The following is a 25717-nucleotide window of genomic DNA, read 5'->3' as shown; positions in this document are numbered from 1 at the left end:
TTATGGAGGTATATACAGTTTATAGAAGATTGCATACTCCGTGGGTGTAGTGAAGGTAAGTTGAACAATCAAGTTCAATAGTTTATACTAAAATTCCAAAACTCTCATAAAAAAGATCCCTCTCAGAAACGATCACACAAATTACCGAGGATGCAGTTTTTTATAAGATTATAAGTAAGAACACTACAACCTAAAATCAAATAAATAAAAAAAAAAAATATTACTACTATACATTATATTGTATCAGTGAGTACAATTGACGTTTAGCAGACTTGTTCTATACATCTTCAATTTCTAATTCGGCTAAAACTCAAATAACGCCCTTCGAAAACATTCCAGAATTTGCTTATTCACAAATAATAGATTGTCACTATAAACTAGAGGTCACGATTACACGTGAATTGAACTAAATGAGTACCCTTGTTTTTACCTAGGACAAGGTTAAGACCCATAATAAAAATACCCATGTACATTCGTGTATTTTAATACCAATGTATCTTAATATCCGTGAGCTTGAATAATCATATATTTAAATACAATAATAATTTATGGAACAATTTTAAAATCACCAAAAATGTTTAGATACAAAGCATGCATACGTTCACAAAATGCAATAAGATAGCTTTGTGATTGTTTATGCTTTAATCTTAAAACCCGTTTAAATATTACTCTGTTATATATTATTATACTTATAGTTTACACTTATATACAATTATACGATAAACGAATGCATCTTATTAATTTTTAAGCATTAAGTATAATTATTATGTATAACTATTCATAACATCTTAAGATAATAAAAGGTAGATGCGTAACTAAGAGCTATACAATTTGTATTATTAATTCATTATTGGAATATACATAATACTATATTATTATAAATATTAATATTTAAAATATATATAAATTATGAATCAATATGCAATATACACGGATAAATAAATAAATACACGGGTATGTACGCATATTAAATATAAGAATATACACGGATATACAAGGGCTCCGTGCGAGATAGTCGAATTGCATTTAGATTGAAAAAAAGGTAATGGTCGAACTGCACTCCAGTAAAAATCAGGCAGTGGTCGAATTGCACTCGTTCAAAAAAAGAGTTATAATGGAAAAACCCTCTAAAAATATTACGAATCTTTCTGTTGAAGAACACTGCAGCGCACAGTGGGAGGAATTGCATTTCTAGCTGGCCAAAAATAGAAAATTTAGGTATGGTGATTAACGATTACAACCAGGAATATTTGTTGCCACTGATATGACGATGGTAAATATATCACATTATGTAATAGTTGTTAATTAATGAACTGATAGGAGTAGGTAAAGTACTGAAAGATTATTGAATTTAGCGTATCATATGGTAATCGCTTGTTATTCACGCAGTTTTCATTTTAGTTTGTCCATTGTCGTTATTTCATAAGTAAAAATCTAATTGTTTTTTGCTAAATCAAAAATTGATTAACCAATAGAAATAATTAAGTTACATTTGTTTTAAGTACTATTTATTAATTAAAATGTCGTAATAAAAATGCATAGATATCATGAATTTAAAGAAATTCAAATTTATTTAATTTTCATTTTGAAGACATTTTTTTTTAGAGGCTCTTAGAGGTGTGAATTTTTTTTTGGTTTAAGCTTATATATATACACTTTGAAATATGACATTTATAAGTTGCCCCAATTTGCCCCTTATTGAAATAAATATATTTTTCTAGATGAAATAAGCAACGTAAAAAATCGCTGTTTATTCGAAGTTTTGAAAAATAATGTTTTTGCATCAAGTACTTATGAATCACGAAACACAATGAGTACTTATAAAACTCATAAGCTGGGAGAAAAGTGGGAGTTTAGAAGGCAATGAGAAATTTGATTAATGTATTAAAAAAAGTTGAAGAATTTAGTAGTAAGTTAAATAAGAAATAGTTAGACTCTAATCACTTTTTGACTAAATTTTTTTAAAAAAAAAATGATGTGGTTGGATTTAGAATTTAAAATTCTTTTATTGAAGAAATGTAAAGAATCGTATGAACCTTTTACAAGTTCTGATAGGCTACGTTAATCTTTTTTAAAGTCAAGTGATCGTTCTAAACGCAGACAAATAAAAAAACTTGAGAGAAATAACTTCATCATATAAATGAATCTGTGCAGTAAAATTGACATTATATGTTGAAGAAAAACGTGCTGCATTCGATCTTGTTTCCCACGCAACCAAGTATTCTCCTCAACGTGTGATAAAGATTAGAAAATTTTATAAAAATGAAGCGAAAAATAAATATAGTTCTTACACAGATGATAAGGATGTATTTATCATTAATACTCGCATGACTAAAAATTCGTATCACAAAACTAGATTAGGTGCTAAAAAATATGAGGCTGATATATATCCTTCGTATGATAGAGTTCAGTTAGCTAAAGATAGATGATAACCTGAAAACATTATTATAAGCGAAATAATTCCACTTTAGAGGCAAGGGAAAGTCAAAGGAAGATGCCCAAGAGGCAAGTAATAAAAACTATAATCGATTCAGAGTACATCATTCTCGAAAATCATAACGTATTTATACAAACACATATCTTTTTAATTTCTTATTAGTGTCATCTGATCTATTAATTACAAGTTTAAGAACACAACTTAACAAATCAAAAACTAAATTACCTCTAGAAGCCATTAGTTTACTTGATATCGAAAGCTCAGAACAGAAAAAAATAGAAACTTGTAACAGTGAAATAAGTAGTAGTTATTCTGAATTTTTTATTTTTATTAATTTTTTTGTTATCCGATTAAGTATCAGATAAATTAAATATTTGAAAATAATGCATTTTTTTTTAAATTTCTTACATAAATGTTTATTGTTAAAAAATAAAATTATTTTGTTTGTAATATTATCCAACTTCATAATTTCAATGTTTACTTGCCTCAACTGTATTTTCTAAACAGTTATCTATCTCGAGATAAGTATTGAAGTATATTATTAAGTATTGAAGTTATTAAAATTAAAGTAAGAAAATGTTTGTGCATATTAAATCAATAAAAAAAATATTTATTTGCGAGTGTCGAACTTTGTTTGATAGGTGCTAAATTTTTGGCCAGCTAGAAATGCAATTCCTCCCACTGTGCAGCGTACTTATTTAATAGCAATATATATACGTTCGTGCCATTTAGATAACGCAGATAATATTATATAATAATAACATATATACTCAGAAGCATATTACCAGGGTAGAATTTTTGAATACAGTTAGCCATTACCACAAAAAATTATAATAATGACAATAATTAAATTTGACGATTAAAAAAAAAAAATATATATATATCTAGTAATAATATGTATAATATAATATAATATAATATAATGTATAATATCACAAATATAATGTAAATATGTATAATTAACATATAATAATGTGATGTATAAAACAATAATTTTTAACCACGCTAATGATTACTAAATGGTAATAAATGTAACTAAATAAAATAAATCTAACCCCTTCAAATGCATGATAATTTTATTGAAATACTTATTTGAGCCCAAGTGTAGTTCGACCACTACCTACTTTTTACCCTAATGCAGTTTGACCATTACCTTTTTTGAACCCACGTACAATTCTAGTGTAATTTGACCAGCTCCGTGTATTCTAATATCCGTTCACAACCACGACCCCTACTATAAACATCTTTCATGAATTAAAAACCACTAATAATCTTATGAAATTATTTCTGTCCACTGTCATTAGCAAAAAGAATTTAAATAATGTCCACAAATAATATTAATCATCAACTTAGTGTAATTAATTTAGTAATAAATTTCTGAAGTATAGTTGATTGTCAACTTCCTTAGCTATATATTATATTATTTACTTTTTTTCTACTTTAAATACGTATTGTGAATTTGCAAATTTAATGAAAGAAATAAAATATCATGTAAAACAGAGTGCATGCCTATCGGATAATATCCTATATGTATATTGAAATAAGGGAGTTTGATAGCCATTGCTTATATTGATGAAATTATTTAAATAAATTATTTATACGGTATTTATATTCTTATTCGATAATGGTTCTAATGACATCTTTTTAAAATACAAAAATGCAAATTTACTAATTGGTTAAAAGTAATAATGTCACATGAATGTGTAATAAACATATTAAATGTACATAATGGACGGAGTATGTAAAAAAAAAAAATTCTTAATAAAAATAAAGGAAAACAATTCTTAAAAGAAATTTGCACTGCATAATGTGTATAATTTAAGAATATTAATATTATATTTTTCTTTAATTATTCATCATTCACAATGGTTTGTATGTTTCAGAATAGTGTGAGTTTTATGAAAAAAAACGCACCCAAGATTAAAATGCGCGTGCATTTCGACATTTTATGTTCGTATAGTTACATGGTAAGTTTTACATCTATAGCCGAAATTGTTTGTTAATAATTATAGGCTTGATGCGCGTGACTGTCGGCTTAACATCAACATTTTAAAAAGCGTGTCGTAGACCAGTCAATCATTCCTAAACTAATCAATTCTGTAACGGATGTATAATCTTACAGCAAGTTAGATTAGATTTAAAATCTAAATATAGAGACATTAAACAGAACGGTGAAACCAAACCAACACTCATTTAATATGACTACGATTATTAACAGATAATGAACAAAATTATTTGAATAAAATGTACCACTATATTTAGATGGCATTCAACAGCTTAATATTTTAAATGTACGAAAGAGGTGAAGATAATACATCAACAATATAATTATATAAAAATACTCATAGCTACTGTAATTATAAAGCAAGAATTCTTAATGTATAAATTTAAAACAGTTTGCATCAGATTATATTATGAAAGATTATGATATATAACATTTATGGCAACGTTTTAAATTGGATAGAAATCATGCGACCAATGGATTTTAAAATTATAACAGAAGATAAAAATAGTGGTTGGTACCTAAAAGAATAAATCATAAAAAAAATGTATTTGTACGATCATTCAAATGAATTTATTTGGCAGAATGAGCTTATTCTTTGTGAATTTTTAAGGACAATATTAACATACGTTCATCAACATCCATATCCCATCATTAAAATGTTAACACCATTAATATTTCTTGTAGGTATATATCTATTTGGTGAACAAGATCGTTCGATCATTTTGGAAAAGTATTCTCAGTAATACTAAAATAAATCTACGTAATATGTATATTCGAGACTTATGAACAACACTTTTAGTAAATGTTTTCTAAGTGTATTATTATACTTCCTACTTCTACTTATTTTTAAAATCTTTGAAAAGTGTTTATGTAGCTATACTGCGCATGGTTTAGTCACTGTTCGAGAATATTGATTTAAGTTAGCAATATTATTTCCGTTTGTATAGCGTGACGATACTAAAGATAGTGGTTGAAATAAACGGAAACGACTGTATTAAATTAATTAATGTATCAGGATCGTTTGATGTACATTTGTGAAGTAATTAGTTAATAAATTGGGGTACACTATTTACCTCTTGGATTATGGATTTTTGTACACGAACTGAGATTTTTTAAATATTTTTTTAACATAGTTATCGAATTCCTTTTAAGTACTTAACTATTTACGTTAAAATCTAAACGCATGTAATTATTTTTTTTATACATCATACATCATACCTATCAAAAACACATTTATTTCATTTTTAAAATATGGAATAGGAAAATTGTCGACTAATTTAACTGTTAATTAATACTGTTTTTATATTATTATGTTCCGTAAACCAATATCATTCTTTTGTGTCTAAATAATATTATGTAAATAATATAACCAAAAATAAAAATAATAAAAAAGCTGTATATTAAAAATAGAATATTTTAAAGAATATATCAATTGAATATTTATGAAAAAGTGAGAAGTTGATTTAATATTAATAAAAAGTGTTCAGAATCTTCAAGTAAAAAAAAAAAAAAAAAAAATGCATAAAACTTTCTAAGTATAAAATTATGCTATACATTTTTGTTAATCAATCATTATGAAAAGTAATGAATATTATTAGGTACTCATACTCTAAAATTTAATGTGGATATTTAAGTTTATGATAAAGCGCAGAATGCGTTATATAAATTTAGTTAAATCAACCTAATATATAATCTTTTCGTGAAACTAAAAAAAATATAAATAATAAATAGTTATATAATTATATAAATATATAATAAGTATATTTTTTTCACATGTGTAGTTATGAAAACGTCTTAACGAATAAACATATTTTAATTGTTATTATTTCATATATTTTTATATAATTTTGAACAGCACTTGGATCATTTTGTATGTTGTATAATTGTATTAGAATCATCCAAAATCAACTTTACTTTGGGAAACTACAAAAATTAATTTTTTTAATATAATTGAAAACCTACAAAATTAATTTTCAATATGATTTTTTGATTTTTACGTACAAGAGAATAAAATCAAATTGTTTCAAAACCCTTTTTTCTGTTGGCATTGACGATGTTGAATCTAATTTATAGATGGAAGTCATAGAATTGCAAAACAACGATATTCTTAAATATGCTTTTAAAGAAAGTAATGACCAAAAAATATTTTATTCAAGTCTTTCTGAAATAGATTTTAAAGGCATTAAAAGTTTTGCTAAAAAAATGATTACTGCTTTCGGTAGCACAAATATTTGTGAGCAGACATTCTCAATACTTAAAATTCGAAAAAATAAATATTGTTCGCGATTAAGCGTTGAACACTTGAATGCTGTTTTAAGGATATCAAAATCTAATATAAAAGCGGATATAAACGAATTGGCGGGAAACATTCAATTTCAAAAATTACACTAGTAACTTAATATTTGTATATTAAAATTAATTCGAGAATTAATTAATAATTATTTTTAAACTTTTAAATTTTCTCTACTAATGTATTTAATTATAAATTATTTGATAAGAACAACCGTGATGTAAAACTCATAATATGATTGTTGCAATCTGTAAATATATTAGTATTATATGTTAAAATTATATTTTTCTATATTTTAATTTTTATGCGGTCTTCCATAAAAAATTGAAACAAATTATGGCCCGTGTAGGTAAAAAGGTTGCCAGCCCCTTATCTATGTGATATAACTTATATAAATTATAACTATAATAGAATATTATTTTTAAGTATCGTTGTAAATCAACCAGAACTTATACAAATTTTATTTTTGTCGTTTGCTAAATGAACGTTTTTTTTAAAACACAGTATGCACTTAAATTTAACACACTAGGTAATATAAATGAAGTATATATTTTTTGGGATAGTTTCATTTTAAATTTAAATGCAACAATAAACTGCAACACTATTCATAAATTAATAAAATAAATTTTTGTATTTTTATTAATTTAAAAGTTATTGTTTAGAATAATAGCCACGTGTATAAGAAAACACCATTTCAAACAATTAAGTTATTTGGGAAAGAAAATAGAGCATGTTTTTTCTATTAAGACTTTTCTTCAATTTAATGAACTGTGTACTTTTATGAAAGTGTATAGAAGGAACTTAATAATTTTTCATCAATATTAAATTGGAACTTGGATTGATGTATAATTTTTAAATCTTATATATAAAATAAATACATTCAAATTATCTTCAGTCACAATACGCACGTTCATAAAACTATAAAGTGACATATTACATACAGGATACAATTATGTCACTTTGTTCGTACTGTAACTATAATATAACCTAACTTCATATTAGGTATTATTTTAAATTTAATATTAACAGCCATTTAACAGCGTTAACGAACAAGCTGTGAGAACATTTTGGTCATACATGTTCTTAGATATTTTCAAATAAAAAATACAAATATAAACAAAACAAAATCTTCGGTATGAATGTGGTATGAGTTTCTATTTTATTAAAATTTTAAATTCCAATACAAAACTAAACATTTTTTGAAAAAAATATATCAAATATATAACGTGAAATAAAGTGAAAATAAACATGAAAACCATTTTTATTAAAATCATATATTGTTACTAATTAAAAATTGTTAAATGTTCTAGGTGTACAGTCGAAGTAAAATATGGTAATTTAATTAAATTTATAGTTAACCTTCAACTTTTAAGTTAAAAATAACATGTTTCATAATTAATACAATATTTTATTAAAATAACAAAATCATAATTAATGACCTATTTTAATCACAGATTGTTAATTTAATAATAATTATATTATGTTTAAAATTTGTAACGATACACAAAACGGCCAGTATATTAAGCCATTGTTGTCATTTATCAAACATACATGATAAATTCTTCTTCTGTGGTAAATCGGTCCCTAGGACAATCTTAATATATAACCTTGGCTCTATTTTTCCTTAATCGATGCTTTTGTTCTCCAATCATACTTCCTTCTAATGCTTTCACATCTTTCTACACCACATCCTCCTATTTCAAAGGTGGTCTTCCTAGTAGTCTTGTAACAGTAGGGTCTTCCTCTATATGTTTAAGTGGACTTCGACTACATCATAAAATAAAATAAAGTCATAAATTTGTCATACGGTTGGCACGTAACAAATTAAAGAGTAGAAATCAAATAAAATGAAAATATAGATATATCAAAATAATAAAAAAAATGTATTCTATTATCACATTAAGTATTTTTCGGATTTGGAACACAAATTTCATCATTTTATCATTTTCTAACCAATAGCAATGTGGTAATACTATACACATTTTGTATGAAAATTGATTAATCAAGTATTCTGAGAAGATATTGAAATCAATGTTAGTTACATTTCATTACGTTTAGTATATGTTTGTTAAAAATAATAAAATGAAAAAAGGGCACATGATATATTATGGTGGAAACCCATTTTTCTTTCTTAATTTAAAATTGCTAATAAATGGATTGATTATAGCAAAAAAACTTAGTTGCATATGAAATATACATGGAATATAACATTACGCAAGTTTCAGAAATCATGCAATGTTGATATAAATACGACATTAACACGAATATAACTGAAAACTACTGTTTACACTAAAACTTATCGAAGATGTTATACGCATAAATTAAATTAGCCAAACACTACATTAATATGTTCATTTTAATAGCATTTTAAATATTTATTTGAAAAGACATTCTTTTATCGACAGTTAAATAATATGTCTGTTTGATTTTATTCAATAATTTATTATTAATTTACTAGTTCTATATTCATAATATCAAGAAATAGTTAATATAAGCTGTTATATTATTTGTATAAGTAAATGTAAGTAAATGCAGTAATTTCCTGTGTACATATTTTTTTTATTTGATATATGTACGTATATGTTTCTAATATAATTTATTACACCTTAGTTATGTTAAGCTTCTAAATGTATTATAATAGTATGAAGTGTTACAGTAATGTTACATAATATATGTATAAGTGTAAAATATTATGAGATGGAACATGTCGATCATAAAAATGGTAATCCGTTTTCATATAAAGAATATTTGAATATTATTATACAATATAACTCGTGATACTGTAGCTCTTTCTATGATGGTTGGGTGAAATAGTCATCTCGAGGGTAATCTTAAATTCAATTTTTTCTCTTTAGCGATTATAGTAGTAGTATTATTTAGGTAGGGGTACAAGGTTATGTGGACAAGGAATGCTATATGCTGCATGCAGTGGAAAAAAATAAAATGATATTTTTTAGCTCGTTATTATAAAACTAAAATAAAATAAAATACAATATTTTAATTCTGTTTTTATTTTTGATATATAGATGGTTTGCATTACGCGTTTGTGGAATTTTAAACAGTATTAAATATGTTTGTGTACAACGGACTTATTTACTACTGTTATTATCTTAGATAATTATGCGTAAGTATAAATACAAATTAAGTTTTCTTGGATCGGCTTAAATCAAATCATTAACTAAATTGTATAGTTTTTAATTTATATCCTATTTTTATATTAATGACATGATTAGGTTTTTTGAATTAGAATGACTACCTATAATCCCAATTATTTTGACTAAGTTCTCAATTCATCTTCACAATCTTATCAGTCAAAAAACTCTCTAATTAAAGGGAAACCAAACTGGGATATATTCTCAAATCAAGTTAATACCAACTTAATAATATCTAAAACTATACCCACGATCCAAGCTGCAGAACAAATGTCTGAACATCTAACCGCAGTCATTGCCGACGCTGCACGAGCGTGCTCTAAGCCCACGCTACATAATTCTAAAAATATTGGCTTTTTACCTCAATATATATTTTCTTTAATACAACGTAAACACAAAGCTAGACGCATTTGGCAAAACCAAAAAAATACAGCAAATAAAATATCACTAAATAAATTCACTAAGGACAAAAGAACGGCCCTACAAAACAACCGTGTGTCGTCGTATAATAGCTATCTACTAAATATGTACCTGGGAGATTCAAATTTATGGAAGGATACCAAAAGACTACTGAACCAAGAAATAAACATAATCCCCCCTCTCCGTATAGCAAATCAACTAGTGATATCCGACGCAGATAAATGTAATGTTTTTTCGGAAATGCTATACAACACATTTTCTACCAACCAATTTAATGATATAAATAATGAACAACGAGTCCATACATTTTTAGATCTACCTGATTATTTAGCTCAAAAATGTATGGATTATGTTACACCCGATGAAATTAAGCTAATTATCAAAAATTTACGTAACAAAAAAGCCCCAGGTCATGACCAAATTACCAACATAATGTTTCAGAAAATTTCTGCCAAAGGACTCATCTTTATGACTTCTTTATTTAATTTTTTGTTATGCGTTGGACAATTTTCAATGAACTGGAAGTTAGTAACAGTTATACTAATAAAAAAAAACTTGGTAAGGATAAATCAAATCCTGATAGCTACAGACCGATAAGTCTATTTACCTCCCTATCAAAAATTTTTGAAAAAAGTTATTCACACGAGACTACAAAACTATTTGAACAGCGCAGATGTTATCCCAAAATTTCAATTAGGGTTTAGATCCAATCACTCGACCAATCTAACAGATTTTTCGTATAACGGAACATATTAGTACTTCATTTGAAAAACATTGCGATACTGGTGCTGTATTTATATATATCTCAAAAGCGTTTGATAATGTATGGCACGAATTTAAACTATATTTTAAGCTGGATTTGGCAGGTCTAGCCATTGTCAGAGTGGCCATAGCCGTAAACACGTCTATAAGAATATGGAAACAAATATTGTCAGTTATTATGATTATTATTTGGATTAGGGGCTTCTAGCTCTATAGAATACACAGATATGCAAGCGTTTGTGCACAAAAAATGAATAAATACCTATGCACAACAAAAAGTACCAGATATTATGTTGTAAAAAAAAAAAAATATACGATTATAATTATTAAGGACTTATATAGCTCTAATAAATAGAAAAATATACAATATGCATAAAGGCACCAAAAAATGACCAACTAGTAAATATGTGGTAAAAAAAAATGTTAGTTTAAATTACTTTATATTATCTGATAAATACCTCGGTTATGGTTGTAAATGTCTGTAACCGTAGCAATATCTATGGAAGATAATACCACTATTCGTTCCACAACCAAAAATGTTATGATATATGAAGACAAACAAAAATTAATACCCGTGATCAAATTGACATATTATTGGATTTATTATCATATTATAATGATAGACTAGTAATTTATGTTCTTAATTATTTATACATTACATTTTTTAAATAAATCAATATATTATATTAAAAAAAAAAAAACGAGGCATGGGGGGAGCGAATTCCCTTTCACCCCTCTCAAATACGCCCTTGATTGTTTGTCACTATTGTTAATATCTCTATTATAATTATTTAATTATTATCATGTTAAAATTATTCAACAATTTTATGTTAATTATCCATAGATAAAGATAGCCTTATAGGCTAGGAATGTCAAATTATAATAATAATAAAAAAAAAACACGTCTTATTCATATTAAATAATATTTTATTTAACTTAATGTTTAACCCTAGTTTTGATGAAAAAGATAAAAAAATAAAATAAAACTATCCATAACGTTTAAAAAAATTAATTATTAAATAAGTTTTCTTATAAAAAATAACAATCAAGAAAACATTTTAGTTTTTAGAAATTAACAAACTCTTGCTGAACAACATTTAAAACTATTTTCAAGGTTTTGTTTTGAAAATTTTATATATTTCAACTTTATAATAAACTTTTGCGTGCGATTTCCAGTCTTATGTCGTATGCATTCTTACGCTATTTTACAACTTAAGAGTGTGATCATAGAAAAAGAAAAATTTCAAAATCAATACGTTCTTAACGTTCGAAATATGTATATGAATGGTAATATTATGCCACAAACACCTTTTCTTTTTTTTTTTTTTTGAAGCTAAGCAATACAGCCGCTACTTGGAACCATCGTTAGGCAACAGTTCAGGTAAGGTTAGACTCGCCATCGTTTATTAATAAACTTCACATCAGATTTTGAAGGTAACTGCGGAACAATCCCTCACAGTCAAAACCTTACAATATTTTGTATAATATTATCTTTTATTTGGGGCAACCATGAGACAGTTCCTCTCAGTCGGCCTCCTACAAAAGTAAGAAAATATTTTGCTCCTAAGAAAATATTTTGATCCAATCCTAGCTAATAAATAAATATAAGTTTTATATAAATAATTATTGCCTAAATATATTAAATCTCCTCATAAATAATTTTTACTTACGCCCTTGCTATACACATGCTAAATCTGCACCGAAAAGTCACGAGCGATGTCGTTTGCATTAGAATCATAATTCGTAGAAATAAAATATAATTTGGGATTTTTCATATTTTTTTTTTCGATAAGTATGATTATTTTATATTAATTTAGAATCGCGTACGAGTCGTCATTTTATTAAATTCTAGCAAGTGAGTTAAACCTCAAATCAGTTATGTGTAAGCATGTCCAAGTAAAAACAATAGCTAAATATCACAAAAAAATGTATTTATTAATAAACTGATATTAATCGATACAAAAATTGATATTAATATTTATAAAAATATTGGATTCTATATTAAATAACTTGATGTAGATAGAAAACTACTAAAATTCTTTAATAACTATTCTTTATTAACATTGAGCTTCGAGTCTAACAATATGTTATAGCTAGGGGTGGGCTGGCTGGATGGATAGATAATTATACACATCTAGGTCTTGTTACAATTATATAATAAACGATGACGCCCCGTCACCTGATGAAATGCTTCACGGCTGTTCCGCGGTCTACCGCCGGTTTAAAAAAAAAAAAGAAAAAAAGTCCTCCAGAAGAAATCGTATGTTTGAACCTCGAGTTAGGTTAGGTTAGTTAAATTACAAACTAATTCCCTTCCGGGCCTTCGGGACTTCATGAATTGCAGTCCCCTGCCCGAATATATTATAAATAAACTTTGAAAATATTAAAAATTGAACTGAAATTGACATATATGTCTGAAGTTTGTGCAAACATAATATTTGTATAATAGATCTATCACAATATTTTCCTTCATGCAAATTTTTACTTTTTGCTGACGATTTAAAATTATTTAAAATTTATAACAATATCACAGACTGTGAAACCCTCCAAAACAATTTAAATAATTTTAATAATTGGAGCCAAAATAATTCGCTTTCTATTAATATTAAGAAATGTAATACCATTTCATTCTATAAACTTATTTTCTTATCAATTTTAATTATTCCATAAATTCTTTACTTATTGATCGAGTCCACTTTATCAAAGATTTAGATATTATATTTTCCTCTGATCTATCTTTTAATAACCATATTGACTATATTTGTCATAAATCATCAAAAATATTGGGCTTTACTAACCGTAATACCCACGACTTTAAAAATATTCAGCCATTAATAATGCTATATACTTCTCTTGGTCGTTCAATCCTAGTATTTGCATCGTTTATTTAGGATCCTCATCAACAAACTAACATTAATCGGCTTAATCGCATTCAAAATAAGTTTTTAAGTTTTGCCGAATACCGTTGTGGCATAAAACCAATTTTAAATTCCTTAACTAACAGACGTCGTTTTAATAACATGCCTGGCATTTATCCATAAACTACTAAATGGATCAATTTATTCTCCTGATATTCTATCGCTACTTCCTATCGCTATTCCATCTATCAATTCTAGGCAACGCATAACTTTTAAAAATAACTTTCATAGAACTAATTATGGTTACGCATTCCCTCTAGATCGTACTTTTCGCATTATAAATAATATGAATAAGGCTGATTTATTTTTTAATCCATTGTCTTATTTTAAGAATAATATTTAAATCCTACATTTTTTCTATCTTATTATTTAGTTATGTTTTCTATGTTATAAATGTTTAATAAGTTTTAAGTTTATATGTTCATCATATTCACTATGTATTCAATTAATATCTATATATGTAACTTACTTTTAAGTATTTAAGTTCCACTGTACTATTTATCATAATTAAATTATCCTACATTTTCTGTAAATATGCCCTTGCAGCGTTGAAATTTAAATAAATAAATAAATAAAGTTTAATTAAAAATCGTTTTAAAATTTAAATTTGAGTCAGAGTGAATTGAAATGAGAAAAGCTACACTGATCATAGTATTTCATTGGTGAATGTTTTGAATTATTAAAAGAAATAATATTTACATTTCAATTTTATTTTTATGTTATTTTTCGGTGGCACGTTTCGCTGGTACCACTGTTAAATTTAAATAATCTTATCCAATATTACTCTTCTTATTCAATTTATGTTTATTAAATATTTTCATTTTTACCAAACTATACTTTTTATAATTTTCTTTATAATTTTCTAAAATAAAAATAAAACTAAAATTTTATTTTATTACTCTTTAGTTCTAATAATATACTTAAATACTGGAATAATGTATTGGTTTTATTTTTTATAACGGTAAATGACCGTAATCATGAAGCCGACGATCGAAATTAAACGATCAACGAGTGACATCACCCGTGACTTCACAGACACATAATTTTTGTTTTTAATAACAATTATAAGTACCTATAATGAAATTAATTAAATTTATGATTCTATAACTTAAATTTTTTTTAAATATTTTAACCATTTCCTTTTTAAAGCTAGCAATATTAAAATATTTTTTGTTATGTAAATAGTATTTTAAAATAACTTAAATAAATATTAATTTCTTTAATTAAATTCTCATATTTTTTTTGTTCAAATACTCAAAATTTAAATTTAAATTTTATTAATAGTCTTATAATAAATAAATCATGTATTAGATCGCGTCTAAATCAAATAACTTCCAAGCATCAAGAGATCTTTTTTCATTGTTTTCAGTATTAAAATGTTTTAATTTTAACTCAAATTATTGTTTACTTTTTTCTATATTATGTTTATTTTAGTAGGTAGGTAGATAGTTTTTTGAACTATCATTTTAATTATAGGATTTGATAAAATAATTATTACATTAGTTTATAAACTTATAAATATACGTTTGACAAATATAAAAAATATTTCTGTATTTTCGGATTTTGTACATACATATTACTCTTTCCAACGGATTTCTCCTTTTGGCGATTACCTCAATTGCGAACTTTATTGAATTTTAACGTACCTATGTAAAATTAGTAGTTTTGGAAGTAAAATTACAAGGTTTATTGCTTTTAATTAGATTTTTTTAGTTCTGTCGAGTTGTAATATAAAAAATAAAAATGAATAAAATGAAGGTTTATAAATAACTGTTTAACGATTATTTGAGTAAAATGATTGAACACAAGTAAAATTTATAACAAACAATTTTAATAAAATTAATAAAATAAATTCCATTTATGGATATTAAAATTTATTTTGATATTTTCTTGATGATAAATATCACATTTTTTACCATTATTTTAAATTGTATTAATTAATATTTTATAATATAATTTTACAATTAATAATAATCATTTTTGGACTATGATTAGATTTGACAAATGTTTTACCATATAATATTGTAATTAATTTATACCATACATTATACATACACATACATATATATATTTATTTTATCATACCATTAGAATATGAGGACGCAACAGTGTAAGTAAACGTATTCAACCTTCAAGAAGATAACGTTGTGTACCTTATTGTCTTCACGGCGATCTAATATAATTGGGTTTCGACGTATCTATGAGATTGCGCTTATCAAAAGTAATGAAAATCAATACATTTTAAAACTTATGGGATTTTGATGTGAATTAAATGTAATAAATAAATTAAATGAAGAGGAATGTATCGAGAGCAAAACAAAAAAAAATTAAAATTAAAAAAAATCAATAACTTTGAAGCTTTTTTTCTCTAACCGAAGAACAATAATTTCAACGTGATCGTGAATTTTTTCAACTATATCTCGAAAAGATCTTTCCCTCAAGGAAAAAATTGTGATTTTTGACAGAGGGAAATCTTTTCCTTCAACAACATAAAATCGCTGAACAATTAGTTATGCGTTCTAAGATTATACTATTCATTATTATTTTGTGTATTTATTTAACTATTGATTTAATTAAACATTTTTTATTCAATTTTATGGCATACGTGTGTAAAATAAAAACTTTTCGATATTAAAAATGTAGGTGATTTTAAACGAAGTTCGGTTTATATGATCAACCGCTTAATGTGGGCAAATAGGTTTAGTTCCACTTCAAGAGTAAAAAATCACTCTGCTGCATGAGAAGTTACCGGATAGACTAATCTCGTTGGGTGGCCAAAGCTACCAACTTCGATCTTGCAACTTGACGCCGTGTGATTTTCTCTTATTAGGATACAGTCATGAGTTTACCAGAAAAAAGTTCGAAATGTCTTGGAACTTAAGCAAGATATTCTTCTTGTCTTCAACGAACTTGATGGGGCAATGTGTTATCCAGTGATGGTTAATTTTATGGAAAGAATAATCGCCTGTTGGGCTAGTAGAGAGGGTCATATGCCCGATATTGTTTTTCACTGTTTAACCTTAACTTCTCCTGAAGATAATGACATATTTATTATTTTTCTAAAAATAAATAAATTTAATTTATAGCACATTTAAATCCTGCGTTCTTTTTAAAACACCTTATATAATTATGTATATTATTTGTAGTATACTAATACTTACCTGGACATTGTTTTTTCACTCCAAAAGTTAGAATATTAAAAGTTGAACCAACCCAGTGTCGTATTTTCAAATATTTTGTAAGGGGCTTATATTTTTAAATAAATACAAATGAAAATTTATTTACAACTACATGATACAAATTAATGTTCTCTTTATCTGTAACTTCGTAACAAGTAATTTATAGCTTTTGAACTTTTTCTTCTGAGAGGAGTCAAGACCCAAGAACACTCTCGAAAATACGCAACTGAACCTATTTTATTAAGAAATTTGGTTAAATTACTATATGTAACATTTTTAGAAATACGTATGAACTAATCCACGCGATCTTTTTCACTTAACATAATTTTAGAGCCGTCTTTGTCTTCCCCTAAATGATGTTATTTGTTTTGCGCAATTTTGGAGTTCATACAAATATATTGTATTTATGTAAGTGCACGTGCCTGTTAGTCAAGGGCGTATTTGAGGGGGCGAAGGGGACATTCGCCCCCCCATGGCTCGTATTTTTTTTGAATATAAAACATTGATTTAATTAAAAAATGTAATGTATAAATAATTAAGAACATTAATTACTAGTCTATCAATATAATATATTATCATTATAAAAGAAACATGAGCTATAGGTAATGAACTGTAAATTATTTATAAATTTGTATTGAAGAAAAATTAGTTCCTTCCCGCCCATGACCTCAACTCAAATACGCTCTTGATTTATAGTGGTAGAAAAACGGACAAACATAGCAAATAAATAATAATTCACATATGCACACTTATTGTGTACATTTGTAACGCAATATAATATATTGACTTGGAAAATAATTTCACCAGTGATATTTTCCCAACATTTTTCTTCAGGAAATACCCTCAACAGCGAAAAGCTTTTAATATTTTCATTTTTATGATTTATTTTTGTATTAATTAATTTAATTAAATTATTAATATTTATTGATTCGATTTAGATTTGTGAATTATATCATATTGAGTCACATAAATTAATTACAATCAACAAACGTAATTTATATTACATTATAAGCATTATTTAAAATCAATTCTGTTGACTCACATCAAATTTGTTTTTGTTACTATCATTTTTCATTATGTATATACAAATAATATTAAATTCAATGAGCGTTATTTATTTTTATTTTATAGAAAGTATTGATTGAAAACATTTATTTGTGATGATAACAATTTTATTTGATGCAATATGTGAAACATTAAGGTAACGTTAATTGAATAAAATATCATACATGTCTAAAAAAGGGTTGGAAAATATAAAAACAATTTAATCCCTCTAAATAAATTAAATTTGAATAATATTTTAGAGTTTAGTTGAAATTGAAATATTATTGACAGTCAATATTCGCGAAATTGTCCGCAGCAACGGATTAATTGTTTGTTATTATTTTGATATTTCACTCCCGTTTTAGCACTCAACATAAAACGTTACTACACACAATTTTTCATGAAAAATATCATAATGACTTATACTATGAATGGAATTTTTGAAATGGAATTGTAAGTATTAATTTAAAATATTACTATATCATTGTTCGGAAATTGCATTTTGTAAATACAACATAAATTTTCTAACTTTATGTCTAAGACGGAGTCTAGAATCTAGACATTTTTTTCATCATTACTAATTATTAGTTGGAAATTTTAAATTAATTTTTTTAAAAATTTTTAAATTATTACTTACGCTTCGCGGAATCCCAGGGTTTTGCGGAACACAGTTTAAGAAACGCTGGTCTAGGTAATACAAAAATCTATGTTTAACGTTCAGCTTTGAACCAGACTCAAATTGTGTATTGTACTGTATTAATTAACTGAATAGTAATTTTTTTTTTTTAGTACATTCAAATTTTAAATAAACATATTTCAAAAGTTTTTACATAAATTTAACTTATTTTTTTTAGTTTATTCATTCATTGTCCTTTTTTGATAAATTTTAAATTTCCATAAAATAATATATTATTTTATATTATAAGGTAAAGTAGGGTAACTGAAATGCAATTTTGAATAGTTCTAACTAACTGTTAATTTATTCTGAAATAGTTAACTTAAAAATATAATGATTATTGCAATGTACTGAGATGAAAATGTTATATTTTAATATTTAAATATTTTAAATATTAATTTTTTACGATTGAATATTAAAAAAAAAAAAATGTCGCACTGGCCTCTCGACAAGGGAGTAAGTGCAAATTGAACTGTTTAAAAATACTAATACCACTGTTATTTAAACGTGAGGTAAATACCTTAAACTATATAATTATAGCTATAATACTACGTTTTCAAAGCTGTATTTGTTCAAATAGTTTAGGAATGACAGCTATAATTATAATTTCAAATATATTTTTATACATTTTTATCATATCGTAAAAACTATTAAAAGCATCTTCTTACTTACATTTTACTTCGTTCTCCTATAAGAAATTTTAAGATTTAAATTATTTTGATAAAACAACAATAGAAACATTTTCAAATACTTTATTAAAAAATGTATGTTTATAATATCTTATAATTTTTTTGTATATACTTATGTAAAAAAAAAAAAGTTAACAAATTTCACACTTAGAAATAAAAAATAATAAAATATGAAAAACATATAGATATAATTATTTAAATAAAATTATTTTAAGTAACTACATAATAATTTTTGAAATATTTTAATTAGACTTTAAATTACTATTTTAGGTTGTATTGACTAAATGTAATTCCAAATACAAGTTGAGATCATCTCATTTTTTTTTTTAAATTAGTTTAAAATAGAAACTTAACAACATTTTGTACTTGATACTGGCTACTATGGTAAGTAGATATCGTAAGGGGCTACAACTAGTTTGCGCACATTTTAAAATTGTTCAGTTAAAACCTGGAACTCGTTTGCACACAAATTATTGCAGAAGGTACCACTCGTTTGCGCACAACATATTATAGAAGGAACAACTCGATAGCGCACAACATTTTGTAGACATATTATATTGATAACCAATAACCACTTTGAACGTTTCGAAATAAAATAAAAATACAATGGTTTTGTCGAAAATAACGGATCTATCCATAATTGTGTGCGCAAACGAGTGGTTGCACTAGAAATATTCAGTACGCAAACGAGTTGTAAAAATGTGCGCAAACGAGTTGTAATTTAAGTAAATGTGCGCAAACTAGGTGCACCCATTGTAAGGTCCCGAAGTGTCATCACCTTACATGACCTCACTTACATACCAACTTACAGGACGAGACCATCAGATCGAACCACAATAGTATTTAGTATATAAAAAGAACAATAATAAAAATAATAATAATAAGCTCTGGCTTGCATATATAACCAAATAACACGTTACCAGTCCCGTAAGGCCAAAGAAAACTTGGGGCCCGGCTCGGCCGACACTATTTAAATAACATTTATATTCTTAAAAGTAACGTTCTCTCTAAAAAAAAATAATCCGACTAAATAATAGTACTAGACTAGTAATTATTTTATTTTCAGTTTTATATAAGTTATAACACTTATGGAAAACTTAAAATAATCGTATTTCTAATAGGAATACCAAACAATTATAGTTTCATATAAAATTTATTTTTAAACAACAAAAAAATTTTTTTGTAATTAAAAATAATTCAAAATAAATACATCTACTGCGTTCAGAAGAATGCACCTCAGTTATGTTCATACACCGTAATCACAATGATCTGTAGTAATTATTTAATCTAATGGAACACCGTTTTCGTGTTTTCATTTTTAGAAATCCGTGTGAACACGTTCTGGTCAAAACATTGAAGTGGACTCGCAAATGCTATAAATGTAAACAATTGAAGTGGCTATGGTCAAAGGCTATGGGCCGTATCAGTAAGTATGCACGGTTGTTACCGCACTTGTTGCTTAAAGTTTTCATACCAATTAAACTAACCGTTTTTAATTTTTGTTTCTCTTGCAGAATGTATGAAAGTTTGGCACCGTCGGTATCGGCCAATTGAAAGCGAAGTCGACGAACGCGCGGTAGAACCGTGCACGGTCGAATTCACAGCTTCCGTGAACGCAGATGGAGATAGTTCGATCGTCGTGATAGCCCAGGTCGTAGGGAAATTTTTGAAGAACCCCTGACGACGGATCTACCGCAAAACGTGCCGTGGCCGGACAGCCCTGGAACTGAACGGCCAACCGCAGCTGAAGGCCTCGTTGGATTCGGCGCTCACGATCGCTCGCCCGATCGAATCGCCCGAAATGAAAAATGCTGGTGACGCGTGGATTGTTACGCCGGACGTGCGGTCGTTGACCGTTCGCGCGACCATAGCTCCCGAAACGGAAAACGTTGGGCCGGTAGCGGTTGTACCGGTGAAATGGCCAAGGTTGAAAAACGTTGTGTTTTTCGCAAAAGCCATTCCGGACGAAGACGTGATGGTCCGAGTGGACGTTAAAACAGAAAAGGTCGAACAGTCCATCGTCACCGCAAAACCGGTCGTCGGACGGTTTTCGAACCAGTTCCACTACTAACAGACCTATCGCAAAGTAAGGATCACTTGGACGACCGCTGATACTTTAAAACTGTACAAACGACTGTTGCCGGCGGTAACGGTGGACTGTTGGCCACTTCCAATCGTTTTTCAAAGAACGATTCAGCCGACAATTACAGTCACCACCGTTGCCGCAGCCGCAACGAACATTTTAAAAGCGCCACTGGCCATTGAATGGAAACTACTAGCCATACTACCATCGCTCACAATTACAGCACCATTGGTCAAAACCGTAGCACTACTGACCATAACCACCGGATATCCGGCCATAACTGCCCACCACCAGCAATAACTGCGGCATAACCACCGGAAAATCCAAATCGTAGATTATGTAATCGACCTAATTGCAAAAACCGTCACTGTCGCAGACGACAAATTGCGGCTACAAAAGCAGCCAATTCTAACGACTGTTAATACAGCATTATTTTTTTCATTAGAATGAGCAAAAATTATTATAACTCTACATTTTGGTCATATTGAAAATTTATTTTATTTTAGTTTTATTTCTCGTTTGAACTAAAAAATTGTAAAAAAGTGTTTATGTTTTCTAAATGACGCTGTTATTGATCATGAATAGAACCAATTATTAACAAATATATTTATAAACAATTTAGCAAATTAATTGATTTTGAACAACATTTTGAACAACTCTTATTCAACTTGAAACTAAATTAAGTTGACTAATGTATTTACTAACTTGCCTATATTTATCGGTACACATTTGGTGACTCTGTATATTATAAATATTATTTTGATTATAAAACATTTTGAAGAATTATTTTAATTCTCAAGTATGTATTATAGTTTTAGGGTAGAATTTATGAATTTTAACGTATATATAGTGCGTATATACGTATGAACAAAAAATAATTTTAACTGGCCGCAATTTAAACAAAAAATTAAAAATTAAACGCAATCCACATCAACCCAAATAAATTATTCCAAGCATTAGAATTTGAGTCCGGTAAAATAATAAATGCCATAATATTTCAACTGACCTCAAACGTATATTATCTATAAATGTCGAAATTTATAATCACAACCAATTTTCGACTTCGTGTTTTTTTAATTACACGTACTAGTGAATCGTATATTGTCCACGATCTAATAATCATCTTTAAATTAGCATATATCCTATTTCTAATTTGTCTTTCAGCGCTATAATACATCTCTTGGATATCACAATAAAAATTAATAAACCACTTATGTAAGTAAATGAAGTAAATTACATATTAATACATGCATACATCTCAGGTATGTATCAATAAGTGTAATTAGGTAGGGCTTAAGAGATTTAGGAAAAAAAGTTACCAAAACATGAAAAATGTCATGTGTCTATTAAGACCAGGTTAGATATTACAAATACAATACAATACAAATTGCGGGGCACCATGCAAAATAATTTAAGTAAAACAATACACGGAAATTACTGTTAACAATAATACTACAAATATAATAGGTTAGGTTTTTTTACCTAACCTAGTTATCTTGTCTAATAACCAGTATTTAAACCAACACAGAACATTTATATTATTTTCTAGAATATTACAAAACTATTATTTCAACTATAGATCAAAAAACACAATATTATTATTGACAATGTTATATTTTCTAAATTATTACATTTTGTGATTTGTTTTTTCTATAGTGCACTTCGCTCTCGTGAAGCCCTGTACAGGTGCACCAGTTGCATTGTACTTGCGTTGGTGTAGTCAATTTGCATCAAAATTGATCCAAAATATACACAATATGTGTTATTTGCACCACAATGATTGAAATGTGATTATAATTTGCCCTAAAATAAGGATATATAATTTGTACTAAATCAAATAATATTAAATAATAAAGAACGAATTACATAAAAGTATTCAAATATTTTATTTTTCCCCGTTTATCCTTTTCGTAAAATCCTTCGAAAAACACCCTATAAATTTGAATCTATACTCCTTTTTTTTCAATTCAATCGTGTTAACTATATTCAGAAATATTCCATCTTTTGGGTTGAAGTTTAGTTTAACCAATAAACTGCTCCATATCTACCTCATTATTATTAAATTGTTGCTAAGAAAATAATTTCATAAACGGTTTTAACGTGCATAAGATACACGCATGTATGTAAATCACATTGTAACAATTGATGACAACAATTTTTTTGGCCGAGTTGTGGTTAATAACGCGTGTCCTAGATGAACTTGTGGTCTGGCGGAAACGTACGGACAAAATTTCACTCACGTGGACGTACGTAACCGCAACGCTATGTGCACCGACTCATGCTATTATCAGGTTTAGTGTTGGTGTTGGGGGTGTAATGCGGCGCAGCCACTAAGCTCTATGGATATTCAAAAACGAAATCTGAAAATGAAAATTGTCCGTTTGTTTTGTGTAATAACCCAAAAATACAAAAATAAAATAAGTATGTGAGCGATGTGGTATAAATGGGTTGTTACCTTCCTCCTTGTTTAAGGGAGGGCTCTCGGGGTTGAGAAGGTTCGAGAGCCGAACAGCGCAATTGTACAGTCTGCCAAGCTAGATAAAACAGCACTTACTTGTTCGCCGTAGAACTTCTGATGCCGACGTGAGGTTGAAAAAGAAAGCACAAATGCAGAATTTAATAGCACTTATACTAGATATTCTTCAACACTCGTACGAAGAACGCAAGTCGAACAGATTAAAAATAATTCAATATTTTTTTTGTTTAAGTTAAACTTAAATGAGTTAAAAGAAATCGCATGTATAAATACATAAATCGCTCGTCGTTGATCTTATGATCGGTGCGCATGCACTGACGACCTAAGATCAAAAGCCCTGTGTGGAGAGTGTGTGTGTGTGTCCCTGTTATATATGCACATGCGGCGGCATGGACCTTGGTCCTGTCCTTTTAATGTAGGGATGTCAATAATACTATTGTTCGACCCGTGTTGTTCGTGCGGGTATCGAAGATACCGTTATTTATTTGAAAGAGTTTAAAAATAACGTACATATAGATTGTATACATAATAAAATATTTGTGCCGTCTTTAACAGTCGAATAATGCACATCATTACATCCACCTTACACTTTTTTTTGTTGTGTCCTCACAACAACGTTCGCTGGTCATTGTGAGAGTAATATAAATATTTTTAAACATTTTAGAGTATAGATAAAACGTAAAAAGTGAAATTTTAAGTACAATAATGATTTCTCTGGTGAGGTTTTTACTTTTTTGTATTTTTACAATAATCAAGGGACAGTAACAATAGTTTTATGCAAAAATAAGAGTTACAATGAAGTTATGGAGGGTAAAACTGAAAGTCTATACTTATATTATTTATGTAATTTTATGTAATTTTAGTATATATTATTTATGTATTTCCTATCTGGTGGATTATAAGTGCTCACATATTGTTTTCTTATTACTTATCATTGAACATTATCATGTGATAATAATGTTATGATTTACAATTTTTTGTTTTGTGTTGTTGTTTGTCTTCCTGTTGATCCATCCTCATGAATGCTTGTTGCATATTTTGTTGTGTTGTTGTATTAATAACATTAAAAAAAGGGGAAAGAAAAAAAAATATAATATAATATATGATATTTAAGAAACATATATATGTATATATAAATTAATGACTTTTTTTTTTTGGTATTACATATAATAATGATTGGTTTCACTTAAATTTAGATTAAAATCAATTTTTAATTTTTTTTTACAAGATTAAATTTTTTTATATTACACTTATGATTAATTTCATCTTAGATTTAGATTTAAAACATTTTTTTTTTTTTTTAATAATACTTGTATAATTTTTTTTATGACATTTTTACATCACAATAATTATAAACTTATGTTATATTTAAATTAAAAACATTTTTTTTTTGAACGATACATTTTTTTTTTTTTTGTTTTTGATCTTATATTATAAAAATCAACTTAAATTATACTTAAACTATGAACAATGTTTTTATAATAGTGGTAAACTAAGATTATATTTAAGTCATAGACAATTTTTTGTGAAATTAGTCGTAACACTAACAATAGTTAATTTAATTTATGAAGAATTTTTTGTTATTT

General features: G+C 27.0%; 1 protein-coding gene across 2 annotated transcripts; it reads left to right on the top strand.

Annotated features, from left to right (window-relative positions):
• The first annotated feature begins 4326 nt into the window (after nucleotides 1–4326).
• LOC112680426 lies at nucleotides 4327–22047 on the top strand. Of its 2 annotated transcripts, XR_003148305.1 has the most exons (3): nucleotides 4327–4404; nucleotides 20895–20998; nucleotides 21087–22047. XR_003148305.1 is itself a non-coding variant. In XM_025550514.1 (2 exons), the coding sequence occupies exons 1-2, from the start codon at nucleotides 20863–20865 to the stop codon at nucleotides 21251–21253; spliced, it is 303 nt and encodes a 100-aa protein (XP_025406299.1). In that variant the 5' UTR covers nucleotides 20813–20862; the 3' UTR covers nucleotides 21254–22047. The 2 variants fall into 2 exon arrangements, 1 of the variants encoding a protein (XP_025406299.1); XM_025550514.1 differs by lacking the exon at nucleotides 4327–4404 and having other exon boundaries at nucleotides 20813–20998.
• The last annotated feature ends 3670 nt before the right edge of the window (nucleotides 22048–25717 follow it).

Source organism: Sipha flava, unplaced genomic scaffold (genome assembly GCF_003268045.1).
Source record: "Sipha flava isolate LNK unplaced genomic scaffold, YSA_version1 176_pilon_pilon, whole genome shotgun sequence".
Lineage (NCBI taxonomy): Eukaryota > Metazoa > Arthropoda > Insecta > Hemiptera > Aphididae > Sipha > Sipha flava.
This window is presented reverse-complemented; position numbering and strand designations above follow the sequence as displayed.